This window comes from Haliotis asinina, chromosome 11 (genome assembly GCF_037392515.1).
Source record: "Haliotis asinina isolate JCU_RB_2024 chromosome 11, JCU_Hal_asi_v2, whole genome shotgun sequence".
Taxonomy (NCBI): Eukaryota; Metazoa; Mollusca; class Gastropoda; order Lepetellida; family Haliotidae; genus Haliotis; species Haliotis asinina.
The window spans coordinates 9,295,102-9,318,859 of NC_090290.1; the positions used below are offsets into that span (position 1 = coordinate 9,295,102).

Sequence of the window (23,758 nt, forward strand, 5' to 3'; positions counted from 1 at the left end):
ACAAAGTCAGCCACCTAGCCCGCTCAGCCACCACGACTTTGTGTGCTGGCGATTAGGTGCCTGACTCTGAGGGTTCGGGTTCGAATCCCAGATGGCACTCAACCAAAAAAGTACTAGAATTTGTACTTTACTAATAAAGTGAAATCCCAAATATGACATATGTTACATCTGACCACTTTCAATGGCATTGCGCACTCACTCACTCACTCACTCACTCACTCACTCACATGCCCGTGTCTTGTACAAGTCACACAGTTCACCCCTGGCAGAGAGACAGTTCGCTGGTTTTGGACTTGAATCCCAAATTTGTCTCGATTATGATATATGGTTTCATACTATTCACGAAAAGAGACACTGTATTCGTGTTCCGCAATATGAACAGGATTCTTATCCCATACGATTCAGTCGTGTCCACACATCCCATGAACTAATCATGTCGACCGTATTCTATGAAAGCCAGTGTGATATGATTCAGCCGCGCGCTGTGTCCGCACATCCCATGAACAAACAGAAACAACAACAACAACAACAACAACAACAACAACAAAACCCACAAAAAAAAACACTTACACAAATTTTATGTTTATTTCAGGATGACATTATACATACAACATTATTTAAAATGTGAGCATCAACTTCAAATTGCATTGAAATTGAGTGCTGAAATTGACACGTGTGTCATGTAGCACTAGGGGATGTCAATTTCACGTTGACACGTGAGAAAATGCGAGATTTACAACATTATGGAATATGTACACCAGGGGGCGCCACGGCTTAATGACGGACATCACAGGTGCCCTGAAAAAATTGCAGATCATCCGAAAAAGAAACAAATGAACTGACAAATCATGAAAAGTAGTATACCAAAAAACACCTACTTTATTATATATACACAACATCGCAGGGCAACGAAATGCGCCTTCAATATCGGGAAAAGTGAAAGAAGGAGTCCTTATGTGTTGTGTAAGAATAATAAAGTAGTTATCCATTACAAACGTGATCGTGATTACATCAACTTCTAACTGCTTGTAAAGATCTAAGCATAAGAAGCACAGAAGACCATCTCTATTGCATTTATCCTTTAAATCCGAAAGTGATAAGTTAATATTACTAAAGATTAATAACGCATGTTTCGTAAATAGTGAATTCTTAACAGGCGATTAAGACTATGAAAGAAAGGTGTTGGCAAGAGAGTGGTTGAACCACGCCTCGTACTCGTACAGTTGAGTGAGTAAAGCTACTCATATATATTACGAGACATTATTTCTAAAATACACCACTGTATGTTTTTGCACGCCAAATGGAATCAGTTTTGACGTTATCTGACGTTATTCCGGTGTTGGCGATCCATATCTATACAACATATAAAATGTTGATAAAGCAAGCGCGATGGAACTGAAGAACAAAAAACGGCGCGTCTAGTACAAGCAGTTGATTTTGACGCATAAGAAGATTTGCTAATGATGCTTGTTTCTTTAAAAATATATCAGTGGAAATGAGGCAAATTCAGTCGTTTTTTGCAAAAATAAGTCATATTCAAATTATTGAATTAAATTAAACTATTTTGATGAATACCGTCTGATCAGTACGAGAAGGTCTTCACGTCAGTTCGTTTTCGAATATGTAAACGACAGGTGTGAAAAAAGGTCTACAACACAAAGCCTTTCCGAAACATCACAGAATACCTTCACTATGGCACCGTGGATAAAGACAGCATACGATTGCATAGATATAATGAAATATATGCGACTGTCTAAACGATATGACATTTCCAATACGGCTCACGTCTTTTTTTATAACCATAACCTTTCCACGACATCAGACAATCATTCGTCTGTCGCCAGTGGATAAGCTTTTGGAGACAAAATATTATTAACGAGGGCAATTTGTCAAATCGTTTCGACATTTCCTACAAAATTGATTTCATATTTCTTATATCCGAGAACAAAATGCCAAGGAGAGGTTTGTGTAAAGATAGAAATAGACACATTGGGCTGACAAGACGACCTTCCGATTGAAAATGTCCCAAAACATGAATAATGGAAACCCTATCGTGGAATCATTTAGCATATTTGTCATGAACATAATACATTAGTGTTTCCACTGTAGGGGACTATTACCTAATGGTTCCGTTTTAAATACTGTACACATTCTAACGCCAGTATGCATGCTCATAATTTTTCTTCCAGATATGATCCAGCGTACGTGCCGTGACATTTATACCAGTTCTCAAAAAACTCGCATATCGTATCAAAACGAGAATTGACAAACAGATGATATATACAATATCGGTGAAGCTATTTACAAAGTTGTAGCACTGTCAGTGTGATGGGGAACATGATACTGTACTTTCTTCTACACATGTCAATGATATGTTTGATATGACCATTTTAATCACAAAAACTATGCTATAAAAGGTGAAATATTGGCATACAACGTTCGGCAAGGAGGTATACACGCTTTCGTGCACCGTAAGACTACATTCAAAAGACAGTATCCATGCCAACAATAGACAAAGCTTGATTCAACAAATGTACCGTTGAATCATTAGCTCACGAACGTTAACGTCAGGTTTTCAACAATGTTCTGTTTGAGCAAACGCATGCCTTTAGGCAAACTAATACTTGAGCTAAAATTGTTGCGAAACGTTTTCGGGTTTCCTTCACATCACCTCTCTCAAATATTTTCGAAAACTGATATGGTATCGATCAGTGGGGAAATCAACCAAAATCATAAACATAAACAAAACGTGAAGCTTTCTTCCGGTAAGAATCACACCGCGTTTCCGGTTCCGGTGTTTCAAACACTTCCTTAAGTTTTATTTTGACTCCTCTTAACCAAAACAAAAACAATCCAGCAGATAGAATCTGAGACGATGTGAAGGGAATCTTTACGATATTGGAATGATTTCTGGCAGTGTAATCTTCAGTTTCGGGAGGGAATACACATTGCCCTCATGACAGAAAATGGCGAAATATACACAATGGAGACGTCCATGTAATGTACATTGAGTAATTAGTTCGATACAAAACTTGTACACACACTCACAAATCACTTGAATACGTGGAACGCCGGTGCTGAAATATTCTACATATCCTCCTTTGTTTCAAATGTGAAAGATTTCATTTACTTTGATTGTATGGCATTTTCGTAAAAGAATCACAGTGAAACATTCAAAGCACCTAGTTGTTACTATACAAAATTATGGCACTTCATTCACTATTTTCAGAATTGTGGCACTAAACTTAATTTCAGTTTCTTCAAGTCATTTGATCGAATTTGTTTCTTGTGATCCAATAAGGTCTGCTTCGTGGTTTCGGTTAAAGTAATGGAATTTTAAACTTTACTTGAAACGTCAATCTCTAGCTTAAAGCTGAAATGCAAAGATTATAAATCAAATGTTGGCTTGATCCACTTTGTCCTGAGCACTGATTGTCTCTCCAGTATATTTCTTCACAAATGACAAAAACCCCGCGTCTCACTACGCTCCAAATACGCATGAATCATTCGTAAGCTTCGTTCATACTCTCGCGAGATCTCGTCCATTCACACGCGACCACACTCATCCGTCCTCGACTGTCCTGCAGTTCAATATTTCACAATAAATTACTCGTAGCATTAGATCCACACTGATGACAACACGCCTCTCTTTCAGACCTGCAAAAACAATTTTGTTTCACTCCCTGAGGAAGAACGTTCGCTGTCCGTACACCGGTTAACTTTCCCACAACTACTGCAGGTAGTTGGCGCTGCCTTCCGAGGGTCGCACTGTTTCTGGTGTAGCGCGGGGACATGTTCGTGATAATGATACCCTTCATAGTAGTCATTCCGCCTCCTTAACAAGTACATCGCGAATATGATGAGGGCCAGAAGCACACAAACGCCGGCAACTGGGACTGCGATGTAGATGGGGTTGATGATTTTGGCTCCGTCAGCGTTAGTCCGGAATAATGGATCTGAATCCGGGTTGCTGCATCTAGAGGGCGCTTCGTCTATTTCCGGTTCCGTTTTCTGCGTGATGACTTCTTTCTCCTCTGCAAAAATATAACTCTTGCTACAGAGAGTCAAGATAGATGTAATTGTGATTACTTAGAAAAATGATGACATACATTTGAGACTGATATGTTGTTTTAGGTGTCATGTTAATTCACAAATCAATATCGAAGCCTCATCAAACAGACATTTGTATTGAGCGCGCTACGTGATTAACACTAATTCGTGCATTCAATAAATGTAATGGGATACATCACATTTAGTTATGCAATCTGTACAAAATCGGTTAATTTATCTCATCGAACAGTGTACTGGTGAATTTAAACTCTTCGTTTATCATTTAACAGTGTTCTGATAAGTTTGAAGTCATTTATCTTCCACAGGAACCTTCTGCAGAGATATCACGCATGGTCGCCCAGAAGATATCGCCACAATTAAACAACATGACAATGTTGGAAAACGTCATTGGTTACCATGACACCAAAACGAAGGAATATCTTTGTCACTGAAATATATCAGTCAATACCTTTTACACACGAGGCACATATTATAACGTCTCACGAAATGAGAAAGTCGAATGATTTGGGATACCAATTACAATTTATAATAGCTTAATATCACAGATATGAATATCTGAATGGATGTGTTCGAATTGAATACATTTAATGGACAATAATATCGCCCACTGGGACCATTGTATGACGTAATTTATTCAGTTTTACAGATAATATGTAGAGTAAACATGTAATGAAATTCAAATTACTACACTCAGTATTTCAGCATAAAGCATAACCATACTTACTTTATACATATCATTTCCATCATTTAATGCGTTTTTGAGATTTCAGAGGAAAATGTTGTCCACAGTGAGAAGACCAAGTTCCAGATGATCCCCCATTACATTTTACGTACGCTTTAAGCAGATTCACGCTCTCAATAAAAAATGTAAACGAAATTCAGTGTATTCACTCATAGAATATTATTCGTAGAATGGGAACGCAATTCTTTTTTCACCTGACACGATATTTTGCCTTGAAATCCACCGTACTTTATACAGATGCACTACCGTCCAAAACAAAGTTCTCCTGGAACGTAACGTAGCGCGGCCTCGGGGAAGACTGTTTGCGCTCATTTTGACCAAACAGACGCAGTGGTATACACATAATCGCGACCGGTTGCGATCGAGGGAATATTTTGTTTTGGAAAGCAGTATACGAACCCCTATCAGTTTTTAACTATAAGAGAAAGGAAGGTTTACCTGTATCGGATGGCAACGTTGGAAGGACGTTCCTGTTGCAATCTTCACCTTTGCAGCAGTACATCACGGGCCATGGGGTGTTGGGAAGATTTGTCGGCTTACGATTGCCACAGTTAAGCGGGGTTGGGCTGTCAATGCATCCCCTGGTCAGAACGTCATGGAGATATTCGACGTAACAAAAGTGTTCCGCGAAGCAAGACGTCTCTCCTTCCATTCGACATTCTTCTGTGTTGCACTGGCATCGAAACGATGCTGAAAATAGAAACACTCCGGTTAGACTAACATGAAGCATCGAATCAACAGCGAATACGTGAGTCGTATCAACAACGAGTGAGTGAGTACGGTTTTACCCTTATCCCAACGATATCATGGTTGGGGATGCTGAAATGGACTTTATACGTTGTACCCCTGCACTGAATCCCACCGCTCTAAACACAAGGACTAGTAGCTAAGGTAGTACCTTAGCTGACACAAACGCTGCAAGGTGTCCCCTGTTGGTCGTGGAAACATACGCAACAAATACGTCCTTTAAATTCATGTGTTCGAGCCTAGCACTTGCATAACGCGTTTTTCTGCCCTTGGTGCAACAGTCGCTATATTTTTGGGTGGCGTTGTATTTGTCTTTTTTATTTTTATCTCTTACACAGTGAATGTGTAGTCATTATAGAAAACATTGCATTTTCTGAAAAGGCGTCTGAACATAGCTGGAACGCTGGATGTTGGAACTAGTTGTTTAGAAAATGTAACAGTAAAGTATTTGCAGTAAGTGATCTCCGATACTATCTGATGCCTGGTGTGAGCAAACCGGTAGCGGGAACTTTTCCAGGGCCCTGTTTTTACAGCCCCAACCATGAATACAATAATTATAGACGATCTGCTACACACATCCGTCTCATGGGCACAAAGTGCTAAATCTGGCTCTGATCTTTGGGAAGTGATTTTATTGGAAGATCGGATAAGTACGACTTTTATTTCCCGTGTTCAAACTGACAAGTTACATTGCAGCGGAGAACGTTGCCGGATCGCGTAATCAATAAAACCATGTACATTGCAGAAATCAACAAGATTATCCCAGCTTTAAATGACAGCACTTCGACCATGTGAAAATATCAAGCTAAAATGGACGGGGAATGACGTGTACATTTCACAAGCGATAAGTGTGTTTACAACCAATCGAAACATGGCGGGTGTTCGTCTAGGATCAAATTGATGAGCTTAACCGAAAATAGACGAGCTTGGTATACAGCTCATCCACTTAAGATATGACGGTGATTTCGCCACGAGGTAAACATGCTCGAACACTGCCCTGCGGATTGATTATCAATAGAACACGGTACCATTGGGAACATACAACAGTGACCTTTCCTATCTCGGATATAAGTCATAACTAGTGCTCGATACACCGTGAATGATAGGTATGCTGAGCGTTAAACGTCAACTATCTGCTTGTTTAGGGTTCATTGAGAAAATACACCGTGTTTCAAATCAAATTTAAATCGTACGAGCTTGCTGTGCTTGGAAATGCAACCTTTGACCTCATTCGGGGAATCTATATACAAATAGGATTATCCTCGCGGCTTTAACACGATTACTTATTCACGGTCGGTAAGATTACAGAGGAAAAATAAACAGGAGGCTGTGTGGAAATATGATACCCTGCTTGTTCAACAGCTTGTCTACTTCCCGACTGGAGCAGTACATTTCATCTGATCATACTGAGAGTGAGGAAGGGAGACATGTTTACTCAGGTTGGCCTGGGTCGCCATGCCACTTATGCGATTATCCTACTCAGATGCGTGGAAGTGTTCGACAAATTAATTGACAGTTGTAAATGTATTCTCGAAATACAAGGAAACAATACACACGTCCTCATTTGTCCACTGTTTCCGCGTTTCCGTCTACTGTTGATCGATTGAACCATCTACACTGTTTTAATATATACCACTTAACTTGGACTAAAACAATCCTTGACATAAACAGCATAGAGAAAAAAATAATACATGATGTAAAGGAACCCTGAAACGTACTTTATGTTTAGCCTGCAGTTGTGGAAATCTAGACAATGTTTAGACGTTGGTGGGCTTTCTGGGATATATTTGTTTCCGGGTCTGCATGACTTTATCGTTTACAACGTCGTGTACATCGCTTGAATCATCTCTTTTGTGTACTGACCCCAGTGTATTCACCGTGATCTCAAAGTGCCCCTACGAAGCACTAATCGAAGAGCGATTAACATGGAACCTCTTTGTGACTCAACCTTGCTGACCCGGAAGTGACGCACTTGACGTTGACTTCCTGTTGCTGATAGGCGCGTCGGAATTGAACCGAGCAGTAAAATTGATATGTTCGTTTACTTACACCATCAGCATATCAACTTTGATAAGCGCTGTATACACGTGATAGCCGCTGGTATGTATTCTCATCTTTCATCTCAAAACATTTGATTACATTTTTAGCTTCACTTCATCTGTTTTTGTTATAAAACAAAATTATACCAAATGAATCGTTCAAAGCATGTATGTAACACAAAATGTCAAAACACTCGATGGTAACCCATCTGTGTAGGTAATGTTATCTCCGACGGATAACTCCTCTATAAGGCGCCACGAATCATGGCAAACTCGTCTGAAATACGATATATACCCACTGATAGTATGCGCCAAGCATCATAATATTCAATATAAATATTAGTGTATTACCGGTATATGAGAATACAGTGTAAACTCAGCACTTCGGGGGGTTGCAGGAATTAGCATAAATGTTTGGAAACGTGACACCGTCTCGGTCAACGATGAGGTGGATGAAGTCTTCCCGGCTAAAATATGGATGAAACTAAGATAAAACTACGATAAAACGCGTTCGACCTGCTGACCACTTAGCTGAACGATTGTTTGTCCAGTGAATACTTAGACGCCGGTTCAAGAGATAAAGACTTTGAGTACTTGGTGTATGGGTAACTCTAGATTTTGCTCATAAATGCTGTCAGTTATCCCTCTGATCTCCATATTGAAATGTTAGATGTTAGGATTCTTTGAAATCCTACCAATATAGCTTGACTCGGCCTTTCTTGACCCGTGTTTGTTTAATCTTCGAAATTGTTGTCGGGAATATTTTTGGCATAGCGCTCAACGCCGTACACCAACCACATTCTCCTAAACCTCTCTGTCCCTCACATAATCCACACCCATCCACTCACATAATCACACCCACTCAATCACCCAGCCACACTCATTCACTCACTCACCTTACCCAGCGACAACTCATTCACTCACTCACCTTACCCAGCGACAATTCATTCACTCACTCACCTTATCCAGCGACAATTCATTCATCCACTCACCTTACCCAGCGACAACATATTCATCCACTCACTCACCTTACCCAGCGACAACTCATTCATCCACTCATTCATTCTCCAAAATCTTCCTGAATCTCATTCCTATTTATTTGCAAAACATACATTCAAGTTAAATCCCGAGTACAAATGTATCATTCTTAAAGCGCATTTCTTTTAGAGCGTCAATAATAAAAATACAAACTTCTTTTACACAGATCATTAACTCATGCAGCTACTCATTCAATACATATATAATGCATCTTCCGCAGCCCATCCTCCGAAAAAATCTCCATCCTAATCTCTACCAGAATCCCACCGTTCCCATCCCTTCACCGACCCCACAACTACACGCCCTCCCATCACCCCTAGTCAACTTGTTCGCCATCCAGCTCCAACAATCAGATAATAATGGAGATTGGGTCGTGTTTAAAGTTAACATCTCACATTGCAGGATTCAAACCCAGCAACCCCGACGGCAAAGAGACACTGTCAGGGCCAATCCATCAGCACAGCGCCATCTAGACTGGTCGAACATAGGAACTTCACTTCCAGACCGAGTCACCGGTAAACTGCACCATATATTCCGCTCGGCGGGACGGGTCAATTTAGATGGTGGGATTAAATTTGTCCTCCAATTTACCATTCCTATATCACGTAATTTCAAGATTCCGATCACGCGACAGCACGGCGAAGAAAACCAATATTTAAGATTCCGTTTGTAAGTATAGATCAGCCTATCGATCAGTGTATATGTGCAATTATGCTCAAAATCAATATTAGATTATTCTTTGGAACGTATATTATGGTTCTGTTTCATTCACAAAACCCAATAACATACAGAAATATCCTGTTATCTTTGTCCGGAACATCTTCTAGCTGTAACGCTAGATTAGCATTAAAACAGTCTGAGCAAACACAGCATCCCTCGGTTGACAAAAACACAAGCATCATTCAATACACTTCTCCTGACATTAGACATCATTACACCATTTGCCAGCCTCCTTCAAATGGTTCTCAAACACACACTTTCTTAGCTACGTTGAACACACTACCAAATCAACCCATCAGATGAGTTCCGAGGATCAAGAAACTGCCCAGGCAGACCTCGAGGAGGCAAACACCGCTTATGTCTAGCATACATTCTCTTTGCCCTGTCAAAACACGAGATCACAATTCACAGTCTGAACCAGGATAGCAAGTTCTCTTCCAAGCAATCCAATTTGCGCAAGACCCCGCCACATTTGGAACGTTGGTCGTTCTAATCTTTCCTCAAATTGACCCTGAACATAAAAATCAGTTCCTTTTCAGACATCGCAGCGCCCTCTACCGGCCAGGCTGTCTCGGATACTTATTGCTGTTCATTGTAAATCTCACTCTCTCAGACAAAGTACGTTTTTCAGTAATAGGCTTTTATGGAGGCCGCTTTCGTGTCTACCCTGTCTTGCCCGGGCAATCCCTTATAGAAATATATACGGCGTTCAAAGCAAAATAGCTCTCAGTTATTATGGTGGTTTTGTTTCGGCCTATAGCGAATCTGTGTTCTTAACGCTAATAACATAACAAGTTTTTAAAGTTGTGATTTATAACATACGTCTGATATGACACTGTTGGGTGTATTTTCCATCGATCATAATTCTCGGAGACGGAAAGGTGTAATACTATATATGTCTTTCTTTATACCGATACTTTATCATGCACATCGTCTGAATATTTTTAACACGTCTTGTTCTTCCCTGGTGTAATTTTGTTTGTGCTCTCTGTGGATTCATTTATAACAGTCTCACTGTATGTGCCCCCGACGCCGTTTCCGTGACGACCGTGGCACTACGACGTTGTATGTCTATGTTAACATACAGGATACGATCTCTTTGTACAACGAAGCCCTTCGCAGAACAGGATAAATACATGGATGCTGTTTCTTGAATTTGTTCAGAGAGCAAACTGCAAATATATGGACAGCAAATGTGATACGTTGGTGCATGGTTGAAAGGTCCATGTACCCGCTTGTTCTGGGTTCGACTCACAGATTCAATCATATTATGATTCGTGACACATCAGGTCTGGCGATCGTTCGTTTTCTACGGTCTACGTTTATTCCTTTGCATTATTGTTTGTTGTTTAAAACTGCTCTAAGAAATATTCCCGCAATGGGACGGTGCTTTTAAAACAGCAGAGTCCAGCCCTAAATGTGGCGATTGATATCATGAGCACCGAACGGAAAAAATGGAGGCAAACAGCCACTTGGACAGCCAGACGACCCGATCCTGTTAGTCCCCTCTGACAGCAAGCATGGGCTGGTGGGTCCCCGAGAATGTACATGGAATTCTGACAGGTTTCATACATATATATTTACGGCGGACTACCACGAGTCACAGTCTGTAAACCACATTGGCGGTGGCGTAGCTTAGTGTTTAAAGCGATCGATCGTCACCTCGAAGGTGCGGGTTCGGTTCCGCACATGGGTATAATGTGTGCAACCCATTCCTGGTGTCCACCGCCCTGATATTGCTTGAATATTGTCACAGGCGGCGGACATTCTCACTGACTCGGTAGAAAAACGTCATTGCATCTTCGTAAGGCAAATAGACATAATCACAGTTGTGATCAGTGTCTCTGTATCTGTGTTGTTCAATATAAACTCGGTAAGCATATGGTAGACCGTGATCCAAGCGGCTATGACTACGAATGCCTCGAAACTCGTGAAGAAACGGGGTAGAATAGATCTTCAGCAAACCATGCTTGCCACAAAATACGACTATGCTTGCCGTAAGGGGTAACTAACGGGATCGGATGGTCAGGGTCGCTGACTTGATTAACACATGTCGTCGGATCTCACTTGCGCAGATTGATGCTCGTGATGTAGATCACTACGTTCTCAGGTCCAGACTCGGTTATTTATAGACCGACGCCACATAGTGGGAATATTGCTGAGTGCGGCTTAAACCTAAACTCACTCACTCACCAGTGCCTCGAATCTCGTTCCATTAAGCTGCCGTACAGCGACATCAAAACCAACTCACTCACTCACTCAGCCACAGTTTCAAACATTGGGTCATTCAGAACAGTGGGTGAGTTTAGGGATCAACAGCATGAGCATCGATTTACACAATTGGGATAAGATGACATGTGTCAGCTCAGTAAGCGAGTCTGACCACATGATCCCGTTTGTCGTCTTTTACGACAATAATGAGTTACTGAAGATCAATTCTAACCCGGATCTTCATGGGTGGTCATCCAGAATAAATATGTATAACTGAACAGCATATATATAGTAGACGTGTACCCTACCGTTGTGTTTTCAGATAAAATCGTCGAACTACAACAGAGAACAAATGCTTAGCAGTCAATTACAAACCAGTTTAAACATCCGTCCAGTATCAGACCTAATGTTTGGCTCATATAAACAGTGTGAAGACAGGCACACTTGAACACAAAAAGGAATTGATCACAGCGATCACGTGCAACGCATGCCCTCGTTATGCGCCAGCGTGTTGCCCGGTAATCTTCTAAAGTGTGTGAACAAATGACGTGCCTTAAAACTGGTGTTTGAAATCTATCCTTTCGAAGCAATTTTAATCTCTTTCACGATAAACCTGCAATTTTAGATCCCAATCTGACACTTTTTAATAAATCGAAATTTAATAACAATATTAGTTAGGTTACCCGAACGGACATATTCTCCGACAGTGAATTTGTTTGGACAACTGCATGCTGTTCAAAAGGTATGATTAAGCGGAATAAAACAACACAGGTCACCGGTATTCTAACTCCAAACACTATTAATAACATCTATAAAGAACAATATATACATATTTCGTGTGTGTATAACCTGGCTGATGAGGAAATCGGAAACACGTTTCCATGCTTCCCATAGAAGAGAAACGCCTCTTAAATTGAAAACTGATATTCTAGAAAATATCAACGTGCACACATAAATGTTAGCGTTTGCAAGATGACAGCATTAACGTAAGAAAAAACCGCGGCATTTTACCGTTTTCGGAGCCAAACCGTGACCCTTGAGTCCATTACAGACAAGCGCTAGGCTGAAACTGCTCGGGCAATCCTCTGGTAGTGTTTATGCGTTTCCACTGCATGTTTGTCTATGTTTATCTCAATGATTGACATGTGTATCAAGTGTAGCGATACCTGCCTCCTCTGAACCTATTTGAAATGCACACCACCGGTGTTGAACCAAACAGAACCCCGGATACTTAAAAACGTGAGAAAATGTCCCTACTCCAGACTTTCATGGAATATACACATAACTTCGTTGATATGAACACGGGCGTATCCACGGCTATTTCGATTGCAGAATCAGTGTAAACAGGTAAATAAACCCCCCGGTGCGAAAGGAAAAGGTATGGGGATAAAATTCACGGGAAATCCGGTTATATGTCTGTGATACTTTTAGCAGGCTTATGCCACCTACGTAGATGAAACGTGGTTAGATTCCTAATCTGATAGGATTGTAATCATTGTATGTAAACATGCCATATTATTGTTCTCAGACTGAGTAAAAAAACAAAAATAGTCTTGCATGTCAGAAACATATCACTCTATTTATCCTGAGTATAACGTTTGCTGAAGGTTTACAGCGTGTCCTACTATTCAAAACACCACAACAAGATTCCAGGTCTATTTGTCTATCTCTTCGCATCAACACCGGGGTCGTTTGTCGTCGCTTACTTCAAGCAGCTCGCTAATAAGTCCCGGATGTAGCTGTGAGAAGCACTTGCTTCTCTACGGCCTACCTTCATTGCACGACAACTGACGTCAACCTTGACGGAATACGGCAGCTGTCGTAAAAATTCCATCCCACAATAGTTGCCGCTTTTCGCCACGAACCCATTTCTGTTTATTTGCACTGGTTTCTTACAAGTGCTATAACACGGCACATGTTTTCTTATGTAGTTATTCAAAAGCTTAACATTTCTGAATGAGACCGATGAAATGATGCCTTGCAAAAATATTTTCTGCTTTCCACTACATTATGTATGATACACAGGACGTTATGGGTGGGCATAGAGTAAACGATGTGTCAACATTAAATTTTTAATGTCGTAAAACGCGATTAAAAGTCTCATTAAACTTTTATTCAAATTCAAATTCTCGGCGTGAAGATCTGTGGGCATGGGCTAGTCACAACGTTCGCTCTGTACGCCGAATTTCCTTACAAACAGAGGTAGTGTCGATGAAGATGATGCGATATTCATGTGATTGGTTGTTGTTTAGCGCCGCATCAACCAATATTCCAGCATGTTAGGAGGACAGGTTTATATCATGTGTATATGATATAGTCGCGTACCAAACAGAAGCCGACTGAAGGGCTGAGAAGGGGAGGGGTGAGGGTTGGGGGCGGAAGGAGAATGGAGGGGGAGAATAAAAAAAAAACAACTCTCGTTCCAACTCCAAGACTCAGGTTCGATATCCCCCAAGTGCACAATAAATAAAGTCTATTTCAGGTGTTTCCCGATGGGATATTGCCAAAACCGGCGTAAAACTAAACTCACTCTCCGTGAATTTCCTGACGAACACAGGTTGTGTCGATGAAGATGATGCGATATTCATGTGATTGGTTGTTGTTTAGCGCCGCACCAACTAATCACCGAAGACCTGGGTTCAATTCTCAGATGAGCTAAACATTCACATTTAGTAATACTGGCAATAACACAGCTCCCCAGACAAGGGAGAATACTACTCCCTTTGACATTTCTTGTAGCCAATAAGGCCAATTTTCTTGCGAAAAACCCGCACAAAATAAGCCTGCTCCGTAACTAAACAATTTGCTCAGAAATTCCTCTTCGCTCCACCGTATCATAATCATTAAAACCGCCGTACCCTAAAAGCTACAGAGATTTTTTTCTTAGCGCAACGGCAATAAACTGATGGGCAACGTTATAAAATATTGGGATGTTGGTCGCGTACCAAACAGAAGCCGATTGAAGAGCTGAGAAGGGGAGGGGTGAGGGTGGGGGAGGAAGGCGAACGGAGGGGGAGAATAGAAAAAACCCTCTCATTCCAGTCCAACTCCAAGATCATATTTTCCTGATAACAAATCTCAACGCAGATCATAAACCTCGCATGGGATTTTATCGGAGATCTTGAAACTCCCCGTGTCTGTCATAATAAGTTCCGATCCCGGCTTCAGCATATTCAAACAGTTATCAGGAATACAGTCTCAAGCCTCTCAGAGTTATCAAGATTCTGATAAAGCAACTGTCTGCTTCAATACATCACTCTCTGACAGAGGGGTGACAATATGTCGTTAGCGAACTGGTATTTGTCTTTGTGATAATATCACTTGTGCGCAATTGGGGAATTTTAAAAGCTTTAGAACGTGGAAAAAGCTTGGTTCGTGTTAAAATTAGACACTCATTAAGATTTTTATTGTAGATAGCTGATGACACACGGCCACAAATAATTACTCTAAGACCCAGTGTTACCATTGGTTAGCACAGAAACTGCAAATACACTTTGTGATAAAGATGGCTGAACGCTAGGGATAGTGCTTATCAGCAAATAATTAACATTTCTTGCATAAAATCATCCATAAAAATGAACGGATTTTCATGCGAACACATTTTGGAAACAGTTTCACCACACTTTGCCAAAATATATGCGAAATTATGTGCTTCGAGATTTGTAGACATGATAACGCATGCTTTCCTTCCAAACTATACCATTGCACGTGTCCCTAGAATTTATCAATCAAATGTGAGTGAGAGTGCTGGTGGAGAGTGAGTGAGGGAGGGAGGGAGGGAGTCAGAGAGCGACTGAGTGGAGATTTGTTCCTTTGTAACCTTTAAGTCAGTTCATCTTGGAAGTTGAAACTACAAATTCATGTTCCATCATTCAGAGATACGATTAAGTTTCTTAAAAGAACTGTTTTTGTTCAGTAATCTTTCTTGGTCTGGATAAGCTGAAAGTAGTTCCAGCTGTTTGGAAATAGTTCCGCCGCAAAACTGTTTTATACTCCGAGAAAATATGTCATTGCTTTTCAGATGAATATTAAATATGTCAACATCAAATATACATGTAATAAACAGAAACTATGAAAAAGCAATGAGGCACTATTCTAAAGCAACATTGTCTCCCTGTTACAATGCAAATCGTGAAATGCAAATCTACACTTTATCTGTAATAGTATTCTAATAACATCGTCTTTTATTGAATAGACCCTTGCATGTAATTTTCCTGAAGCTCAGCATCTGTGTGTCACGTGGATTTGATTCAAAACAAGTGGAACAGCGGGGTATATGCTTGAAATGACCCATGGCCCATTCTGTGGAAATTTTATGCAAATTTAGTCAGAGATGCAGTTTTTTTCGTTTAAATCTAGTCCTCACATGCCGCGTGTAACAATTACATTACACAAAATAGATTTCCCGTATAAATATTAGATGCATCGGCTATGGTTGGAATTCTAAAACAAAGACAGTAAAAGTCTCGTTGAGTCAGTACATGGAACTATTTACGCGCATAAATCGGTCATAACATGACCGATAAACTGCGTATGGATACGACATCCTTCCGGTTCATGTAGGGAGTCTCGCTGGACAAAGAGTGTATGTATAAACCCATTGTGACTGATGGTTAATCAACCCATAATACAGTCTGGCTCATATACAGTTTCCAGAATTTTATTTAATGTTTTTAATGGGATGGCGCGGCAACAGGGGGTTGGGTGTGCACGCGACTGAAATTTAAAAGGGGTTGGTCCGTGCAAGATGGAATCATAACCATCTGTTTGATTGTTGAACATACTCATATCTTTGAGAAGTTGGGTTATCTTAGATATCTGGATACTTGAGAATTCTCAAGTCAGTTAAGTATACTCAGGTCTCAAGTTGGAAGGGTATATTCAAACCTCTAGATAGTTAACTACATTCAAATCCCCAGAGAGTTAAGTACATTCATTTCTCCAGTTAGTTAAGCACACTCAGATCTCCGGTGAGTTGAGTATATTCAGACCTCTAGATTGTTAAGTATACTCAGATCTCCAGATAGGTAAGTATACTCAGGACTCTAGACAATGAAGTATATCAAAATCTCCAGATAGTTAAGTATACTCAGATCCCTAGATAGTTAAGTATTCTCAGACCTCTAGTTAGTTAAGTATATTCAGATCTCTAGATAGTTAAGTATTCTCAGATCTCTAGATAGTTAAGTATTCTCAGACCTCCAGTTAGTTAAGTATATTCAGATCTCTAGATAGTTAAGTATTCTCAGACCTCTAGTTAGTTAAGTATATTCAGATCTCTAGATAGTTAAGTATTCTCAGACCTCCAGTTAGTTAAGTATATTCAGATGTCTAGATAGTTAAGTATTCTCAGACCTCTAGTTCGTTAACTGTACTCAGATCTATAGATAGTTAAGCATACTATGACTTCCAGTTAGTTAAGTATATTCAGATTTCTAGATAGTTAAGTATTCTCAGACCTCTAGTTAGTTAAGTATACTCGGATCTCTAGATAGTTAAGTATACCATGATTTCCAGTTAGTTTAGTATATTCACATCTCTAGATCTCTAGTGCAGTAGACTCTTATCTTTACAGGGCTGAGTAAGCCCAGTTCACAGGACAGTTGAGTATCCTTCAACTTCTGCAGGATTAGGTATATTCAGATCTCTACAGAGCTGGGGAATGCTCACCCTTCTGAATAGTAAAGTATACTTAGATCACCTGAGTATGCTCAGATCTCTGAATAGTTGAGTATCGTCAGATCTCTGGATAGTTATGCATGCTCAGATCTCAGTAAAGCATATACACCTAATCATTTGAAAGAAATACAGATCATGAAACTCGCGCCAAGTGATTTCATAACCCTGTTCGTTGATGAACGCGCGAGTCAGTAATGACATCACTCATGATCAGTCCGTATCTGACTGGTAAACAAACTAAATAGCGTCCATAGGACTTCAATAAAGAGCCTCTTTATATAATTCAAAAACATGGATTTGGTAAACACCAGGTATAATAACCCTCGGTTATGTGACGAAGTGGTTATCATTGGGCATTAAAGATAAAATAATGTTGACCATTACTTCAATGAATCTTTAGACATCAGAGCTAACACTATGTACTCGCGAAACTTGTATGAATGGCCTACTATACAAAGTAATTCAAACCTTGTGCATGCCATTTCACAATCGCAGTTAGATCACACAAAATCTATCTTCCGCGAGGCATATGAAACCAAATTACTACTCAAAGAAAATTAGATTTTGGAAACACTGATTGATAATCGACTTTTCAAAGCTACCAGAAGTAGAGCCTGACAAACAAAACAGTTGAAAACAAACTCGTTTAAATAGTTCTTAGGAAACTATTATCTGGGTCAGCGAAAAGCTTAGGAGCCATTCCAAGACGTCAAGGCGGAGAGAAGCTTGGGGAAGGGATCAGTCAGTGGGGCGGGGTTCACTCATCGGGAAATCCACGCTCAACATACAGGAGAAAATGCTTGGGTGTCAATGCACCTCACTCAAAGAGGAAACACGAGAACTGTCTGTGGTATCCCCGGCAGTAGAAGCGGCCATGATGATCGAAGCTGACCAGGATTTGACATGTTCGTTTCTGAACGATCGGAGAGGTACAGCGCCTTACCATGATCTGATACCCTGTCGCAGTTTAGCAGTGTTGTGGTTCGACAGCCGTGGAAGTCAAATAAATGTTGCACAACCTCATTTATGGTTAGACCACACAATATGACAAAATGCCCCTCTTATTTCCGGATGTGTGCTACAGCGGTTACTTCCCCTTGAAAACAAAACCCCCACACGCTTTTCATCATGTCTGTTGAGTTCATCTTATTTTTTTATTCTTTCCTTATTTTTTACAAAAAATATTGTGATAATGTTCGGATCTGTATCTTTCTGTAAGTAACAAGATTCTATTATAAGAGTGTGAGACCGTTATTCAAAGGTGGAAACTGGCCAGTTGTGATTTGTAACTGTTGATGTGTAACACGTGCAATTAATATGCAATTTACTTGCTGATTCTAAAATACTGACTTTTGGAGCATTCTATCATCTGGTCAGGAACTTTCACGAAATAGAAGTCGAGCCCGCATAGGACGAACCAGAACGAGCCGCGATAGCCACGAGCAGGCGGGCAAACCCGCCAGGTCAAAACCACGTGAGTGAGTGAATTGAGTTTTAACCAGAAAGGGGACACTAGAAATGGAACTTCACACATTGTACCCATGTGGGGAATCGAACCCGAGCCTTCGGCGTTACGGGCGAACACTTTAACCACTTGGCTACCCAACTGCCTCCCAAAACAACAGATCTGTGGGCCCTAGCGACATCATTTGAAAACACAATACACGTAAAGGGGACATTTCCGTTTGAGGGGTGAAGGGTTGTCATGGCGTTCCCTACAAACGTTGTGACGAGTAACACCTACTGGGAGCGCCCAAACTGAACGTCGCCGGCAAAACGTGCGCACTACCGTACAACATTTTCATGTGGGGCCGTGACGCCTGCGCTATTCAGGCCGTGATTACCGCCATCTGAATACACACACCCAACACCATCTCATGGCCTGATGATGAGCGAACGCTGTATCCTTAGGAAGCTATTACACCAACACACGTGCTCTACATTGTTCCGATAGTTGCCATACACATTTTCAGGAAGCAAGAAATATATTTACACTGGGGCATGTTCTGTGAGCTTGCTTGCCTAGAGGGAACCGAATACGTTAGCACAAGGGGAGACGGCTCACACTATCGTGTCCGCACGGTGTGAACGTGGTGCGTTGATACTGACGGGGCAGCGAGACTACGTCGGGGTTAGCACGAGCATTGGGAGCCAGTGGAGAATATGGATGGCGTCTATAGGCCCAATATTGACACACTTTATGGGTACCAGCTCGTATTTCGAGCAGATTCTTGTAGCTTTGTCAAGCTGGAATGAGCCAAACTGTCAAAAGTCTGGAAACATTTTGAGATTATTTTTTCTCGAATTTCTCTCCTGGGATCATCAGAAGAATCACAGACTAAACTTTGAACTGCGTTGACGAAAACATCCACCTGAACGTGTGGAGGACTTTCCACAGGAGCGTGTCTCGCTTAGAATCAGTGTTAGAAAGACATATAGTAGACTAACAGCTAGTCTCTGAAATGAACATATTTTACTGAAAAACGTTCATAGGGAAAAAAATAATATAATGAAATGGAGTCCTGAGACTTTCTTCATTTTCAGAAGCTATGAAAATCTAGATTTGCCACATTTTCTAGACTTGCTTGGGCTCTCTTGGATATATATACTTCAGGGTCTGTACGACAAACTAGACATATAGGTGAATAGACCCTTTCTTGGTACTATATGCAAACCCACCCTTGCTGCCACTCACGTAACTATCGACATCCACCTCACCTCATCACAACCTTCATATACATACACCAAGCCCACTTCGATTCCCCCACCCCCAGACCATGCACTTCATGTACTCCCCCTTCTCCAGTTCCGAGACCTACACTCCAAACATGAAGAATACGTCATTGTTCGCTCCACGGCTTTCTCCCGCAAATTCCCACAACGCTCCTACAGACAACCTCTGTAAACTGGTCTGTATTTCACACGGAGGTGCACGAGGTTCCCTTTCCCATTTCTTAAAGCTATATTTACAACCCATAATTGAGAATAGATTTAAATGAGATCAAATGAAAGAAACTGCGGTAATGTTTCAAACGGTGAACCAATGACGCACTCGCCGTGAGATTATCAGACACGAAAGGATGGTATCTCTCTGAAAATCAGGCACCACCAGAAGATACCATCGTTCCCAAGACGCTCTTTACTACTCAAAGCACTTATCTCACGTCGGGAGATAACATTGCCTGGCTCCAAAGTGATTAAGATTGAAACGCACAACAGTTGCCGGTGGTAAGTATTGGACACAATCGGGCAAGTGTTAGATACACTTTGTAATTAAAAACGTTTGAAAATGCCAAAATGGAACGGAAATTGTTATCAAAAACTGTAATTACCGTCTCGCAATCATGCCGTTTCCTTGTTTATCCTCTTGTGAAAAAATTAACATGCGAAATATACTTTTGAATCTTTGGTTGTGCCAAGGTGAGTCATATTGAAATATTGAATCTGACTGTTTTGATCACGTGCCACTGAGTGAGGTAGGCAGTCACGTGATGATGAGAGGGATTAACGTGTTGTAGTAGTTTCTAGTCGTAACAGTTCACAGCCCATGTCCCGTGCACGACATTCAGTATGCTGTAAAAGTGAATATTTGGGAATTGATGACAATATGTTTATTTATTATATAGATACACAAATCAAGACACGGTGTACAAGTAAGTATCTTATAAACACGAAGAACACACAACATAGATACTACACAGCCTGTGAACATACTCAAGCATATCTGAACAGACATACACCACACCCACAAATAATGTACACATAGACACACCCACAAATACACACACAAAAAATGACACAATGCATATACAAGTGCACTCACCTACACCACCAATAATCCACACACAGGTACTCCCACAAATACACAGTATACCCCCAAAGCATATACATGTACATGTGCACACAGCACCCACCCGAACCTCCATCCCCAATTAATCTAAACACTGGCACACTCACAAATACACCCCCTCTTCCCCCCCCCCCCCTCCCCACACACACACACACACAGAGGCACACACACAAACACACAAACTACACACACACTCTTAAAATCCGTTTCCTTCAATACTGCCTCCCTGACAACTAACCCAAGGAAACGGGACGCTCAGTTGAACCAGAAATTAAGACTAAAGTCTGCCTGTAATCTAAGGCCATTTACAAAGAACAGATATTGGCACCAAGAAACATTCTCACAAAGACCATGTTTCGGCACCAAAAACAGATCTCCACAAAAGCTGTGAAGAGGTCACGCATTTCCTGGAAGGCGGAATTTTAGCGGCTCTGACAGAACCAAATAACGCATCCTAGACACACAAATGACAAAGGAGACAAGGGTCTGCTCGGCAATATTGCTTTACGGTGTTCAACTAATCCGTGGCCCAGCCTTAATGGTTGTCTCGGATCCGGAATGTGATGGGCTCTCAACAACAGGGATAGCAATGCCCCATGGTGCTAGACTTCCAGAGCTTGGATCCCGTCCTAATCCGTTGGCCTTGCAAGACGTGTTCACAGAATTACCTCACACAAATGCATTTGGGAACTAATTTTACGACTTGGTCGTTTTTATCACACTTTTTCGTGTCGGTGAGGAATACAGGGTTCGGGGGCATGTTGTGTTATTGTCCGTTATCGTATTAAGACTAGTAGCTGGCATGCTGCACCATATTTCTCAGTCTCTCTGTCTGAATGTTGAGAGAGCGATTCAGGGGAGTGAACTCTGGGTGTGATAAAACCAAAGGTTCGTTAAACTACAACCTTAATAACAACATTCCATAAAAAAACCAAAACAAAACACAAAACAGGGAGCACTCCATCGTATGTTGATATTATTTTCATGAAGAGGGGTGGGTTTGGGGTGGAATTTGGAATTCGATAAAAAAAAACTAACAAAATCTATACGTTTCTGTTTTTTCTAATAATGGAGGTTATTCAATTTCCAAAGAGGCAGAAAGGGGAGATAATCCCAGTTAGGTTACTCAACCTTCATCTGCAGAACGTACCTCTATACTACGCTTATGTGCAATAGTAAGGACAAGTTGTATATCTTTTTTCACATTTCCCAATTGGCCAAGGTCAAGAATAACATAGCATATACCTTCTAAATATTACGTTTGAGATAATGTCCTCCAACCATAACCTACTGACGGATCCATCATGCAAATTATGAAATTTCTTATATGAATAATAAATGGAACGCTAAACCTCGGTCTCCCATGAGCGCCAAGAGATTCTGCGAGATTCCACGGTGCCTGGAGGAGAATTCCCTGTCTATCACCTTTGCCAAGGTCAATTAGCAGTCGGGTTCAATCTGGTCCAGGGGGAACTTGCCATCAAGGCGTGAAACGAAATCCCATACCATGGGGATCCCTCTTGCGATTACAAGGGTTCTGCTGACGACATGCTAATCACATAACACATTAAATCGACGCAGTGGCCGTCTGCGCATAATTTCTGACAAGTGCATTCTTCAGAAAAGATTACACGCGGGCGGATAGACATTTCAAAAGTAATTTTCCTATTAATGTGTGAAGGAACGTATTTGAACAAGCGTTTTCCTGGCGACCGGGCACCGTGTGCTGCATTAGTTGAAATACGGAACAAAGATGTGAGGGCAACAAGGATTTATACACACTCGGGGGAGAAAAATCATTCTTTGCGCGACGTCAGCCCTGACTGTCGTGGTTATAGCATCATAGAGAAATTCAGTCCATAATAAATGTTCACACCAATAGCAGGACATCGTCTTGGCTCCCTACTGAAACATCGGTAACAAATAACGCTTTTCCGATTGACGGTTTTTTTCAAAAGTGTAAGTTAAATGTAGACAACACGTGACTGTGCATGCAGCTTTTGGGTATGTATGATATTTTCTAAAGTCCCAGTCTCTGAAAATTTAAAAAGTTTATAAACCCGTTGTTATACATTATAAAGATAATTTAACAAATGCTTTTGTTGATTTAATATTATGATTTCAGGGCAAAGATGTCACTGTAGTCATTACTTTTCCCATCATTTTGTGGGTTACCAAGTAAACAAGTTGTTGGGAATATACTTGTAAAACTGGTTCGTGACCACAAAGGGTATAAGTATAACGCGCAGAACCAGTCAAAGTGGTGGCTACATTTCTATTCGATCTGGACGTCGGTCTTGGGTTACTCGGCGCCGAATCCCTTGTCACTCGACGATAAGTTTAACGCCTACTTCCCTCGATCATTAGTCAATTAAAAGACAACCATCTATTAAAAGTAAATTATTGGCTGTTTTTTAAGCTTTCGTCTCTCTTCTACATACAACCGCCATAGCCTTGGCCGTATCGCTTACTCTACCATCTCCCGAGAACAGACAATCCAAACTGCGCCTACCAGCACCGCGACATGGGGAGACTTTATTCCACAACAATAGAATGTCCGCGGACCTTTTCTATACCGGGAATCATTCACTGACAGCGCGATCCCCCTCAAAGGAGGATGAAATATCACCTTAAAAATTACGAGGCCTTTTCGCAGTCGGG

At 41.0% G+C, this 23,758-nt stretch overlaps 1 protein-coding gene across 1 annotated transcript in view; it reads right to left on the reverse strand.

Annotated features, from left to right (window-relative positions):
- Nucleotides 1-566: 566 nt before the first annotated feature.
- LOC137256487 (BMP and activin membrane-bound inhibitor homolog) overlaps nucleotides 567-23,758 on the reverse strand; it is a 42,959-nt gene continuing 19,767 nt past the window's right edge. Inside the window, exons 2-3 of the mRNA XM_067794324.1 lie at nucleotides 5,252-5,503; nucleotides 567-4,034 (exon numbers count right to left, since the gene is read on the reverse strand). Coding sequence (XP_067650425.1) covers nucleotides 3,652-4,034; nucleotides 5,252-5,503 — 635 coding nt within the window. The 3' untranslated portion in view covers nucleotides 567-3,651. The remainder of the gene's footprint in view (nucleotides 4,035-5,251; nucleotides 5,504-23,758) is intronic.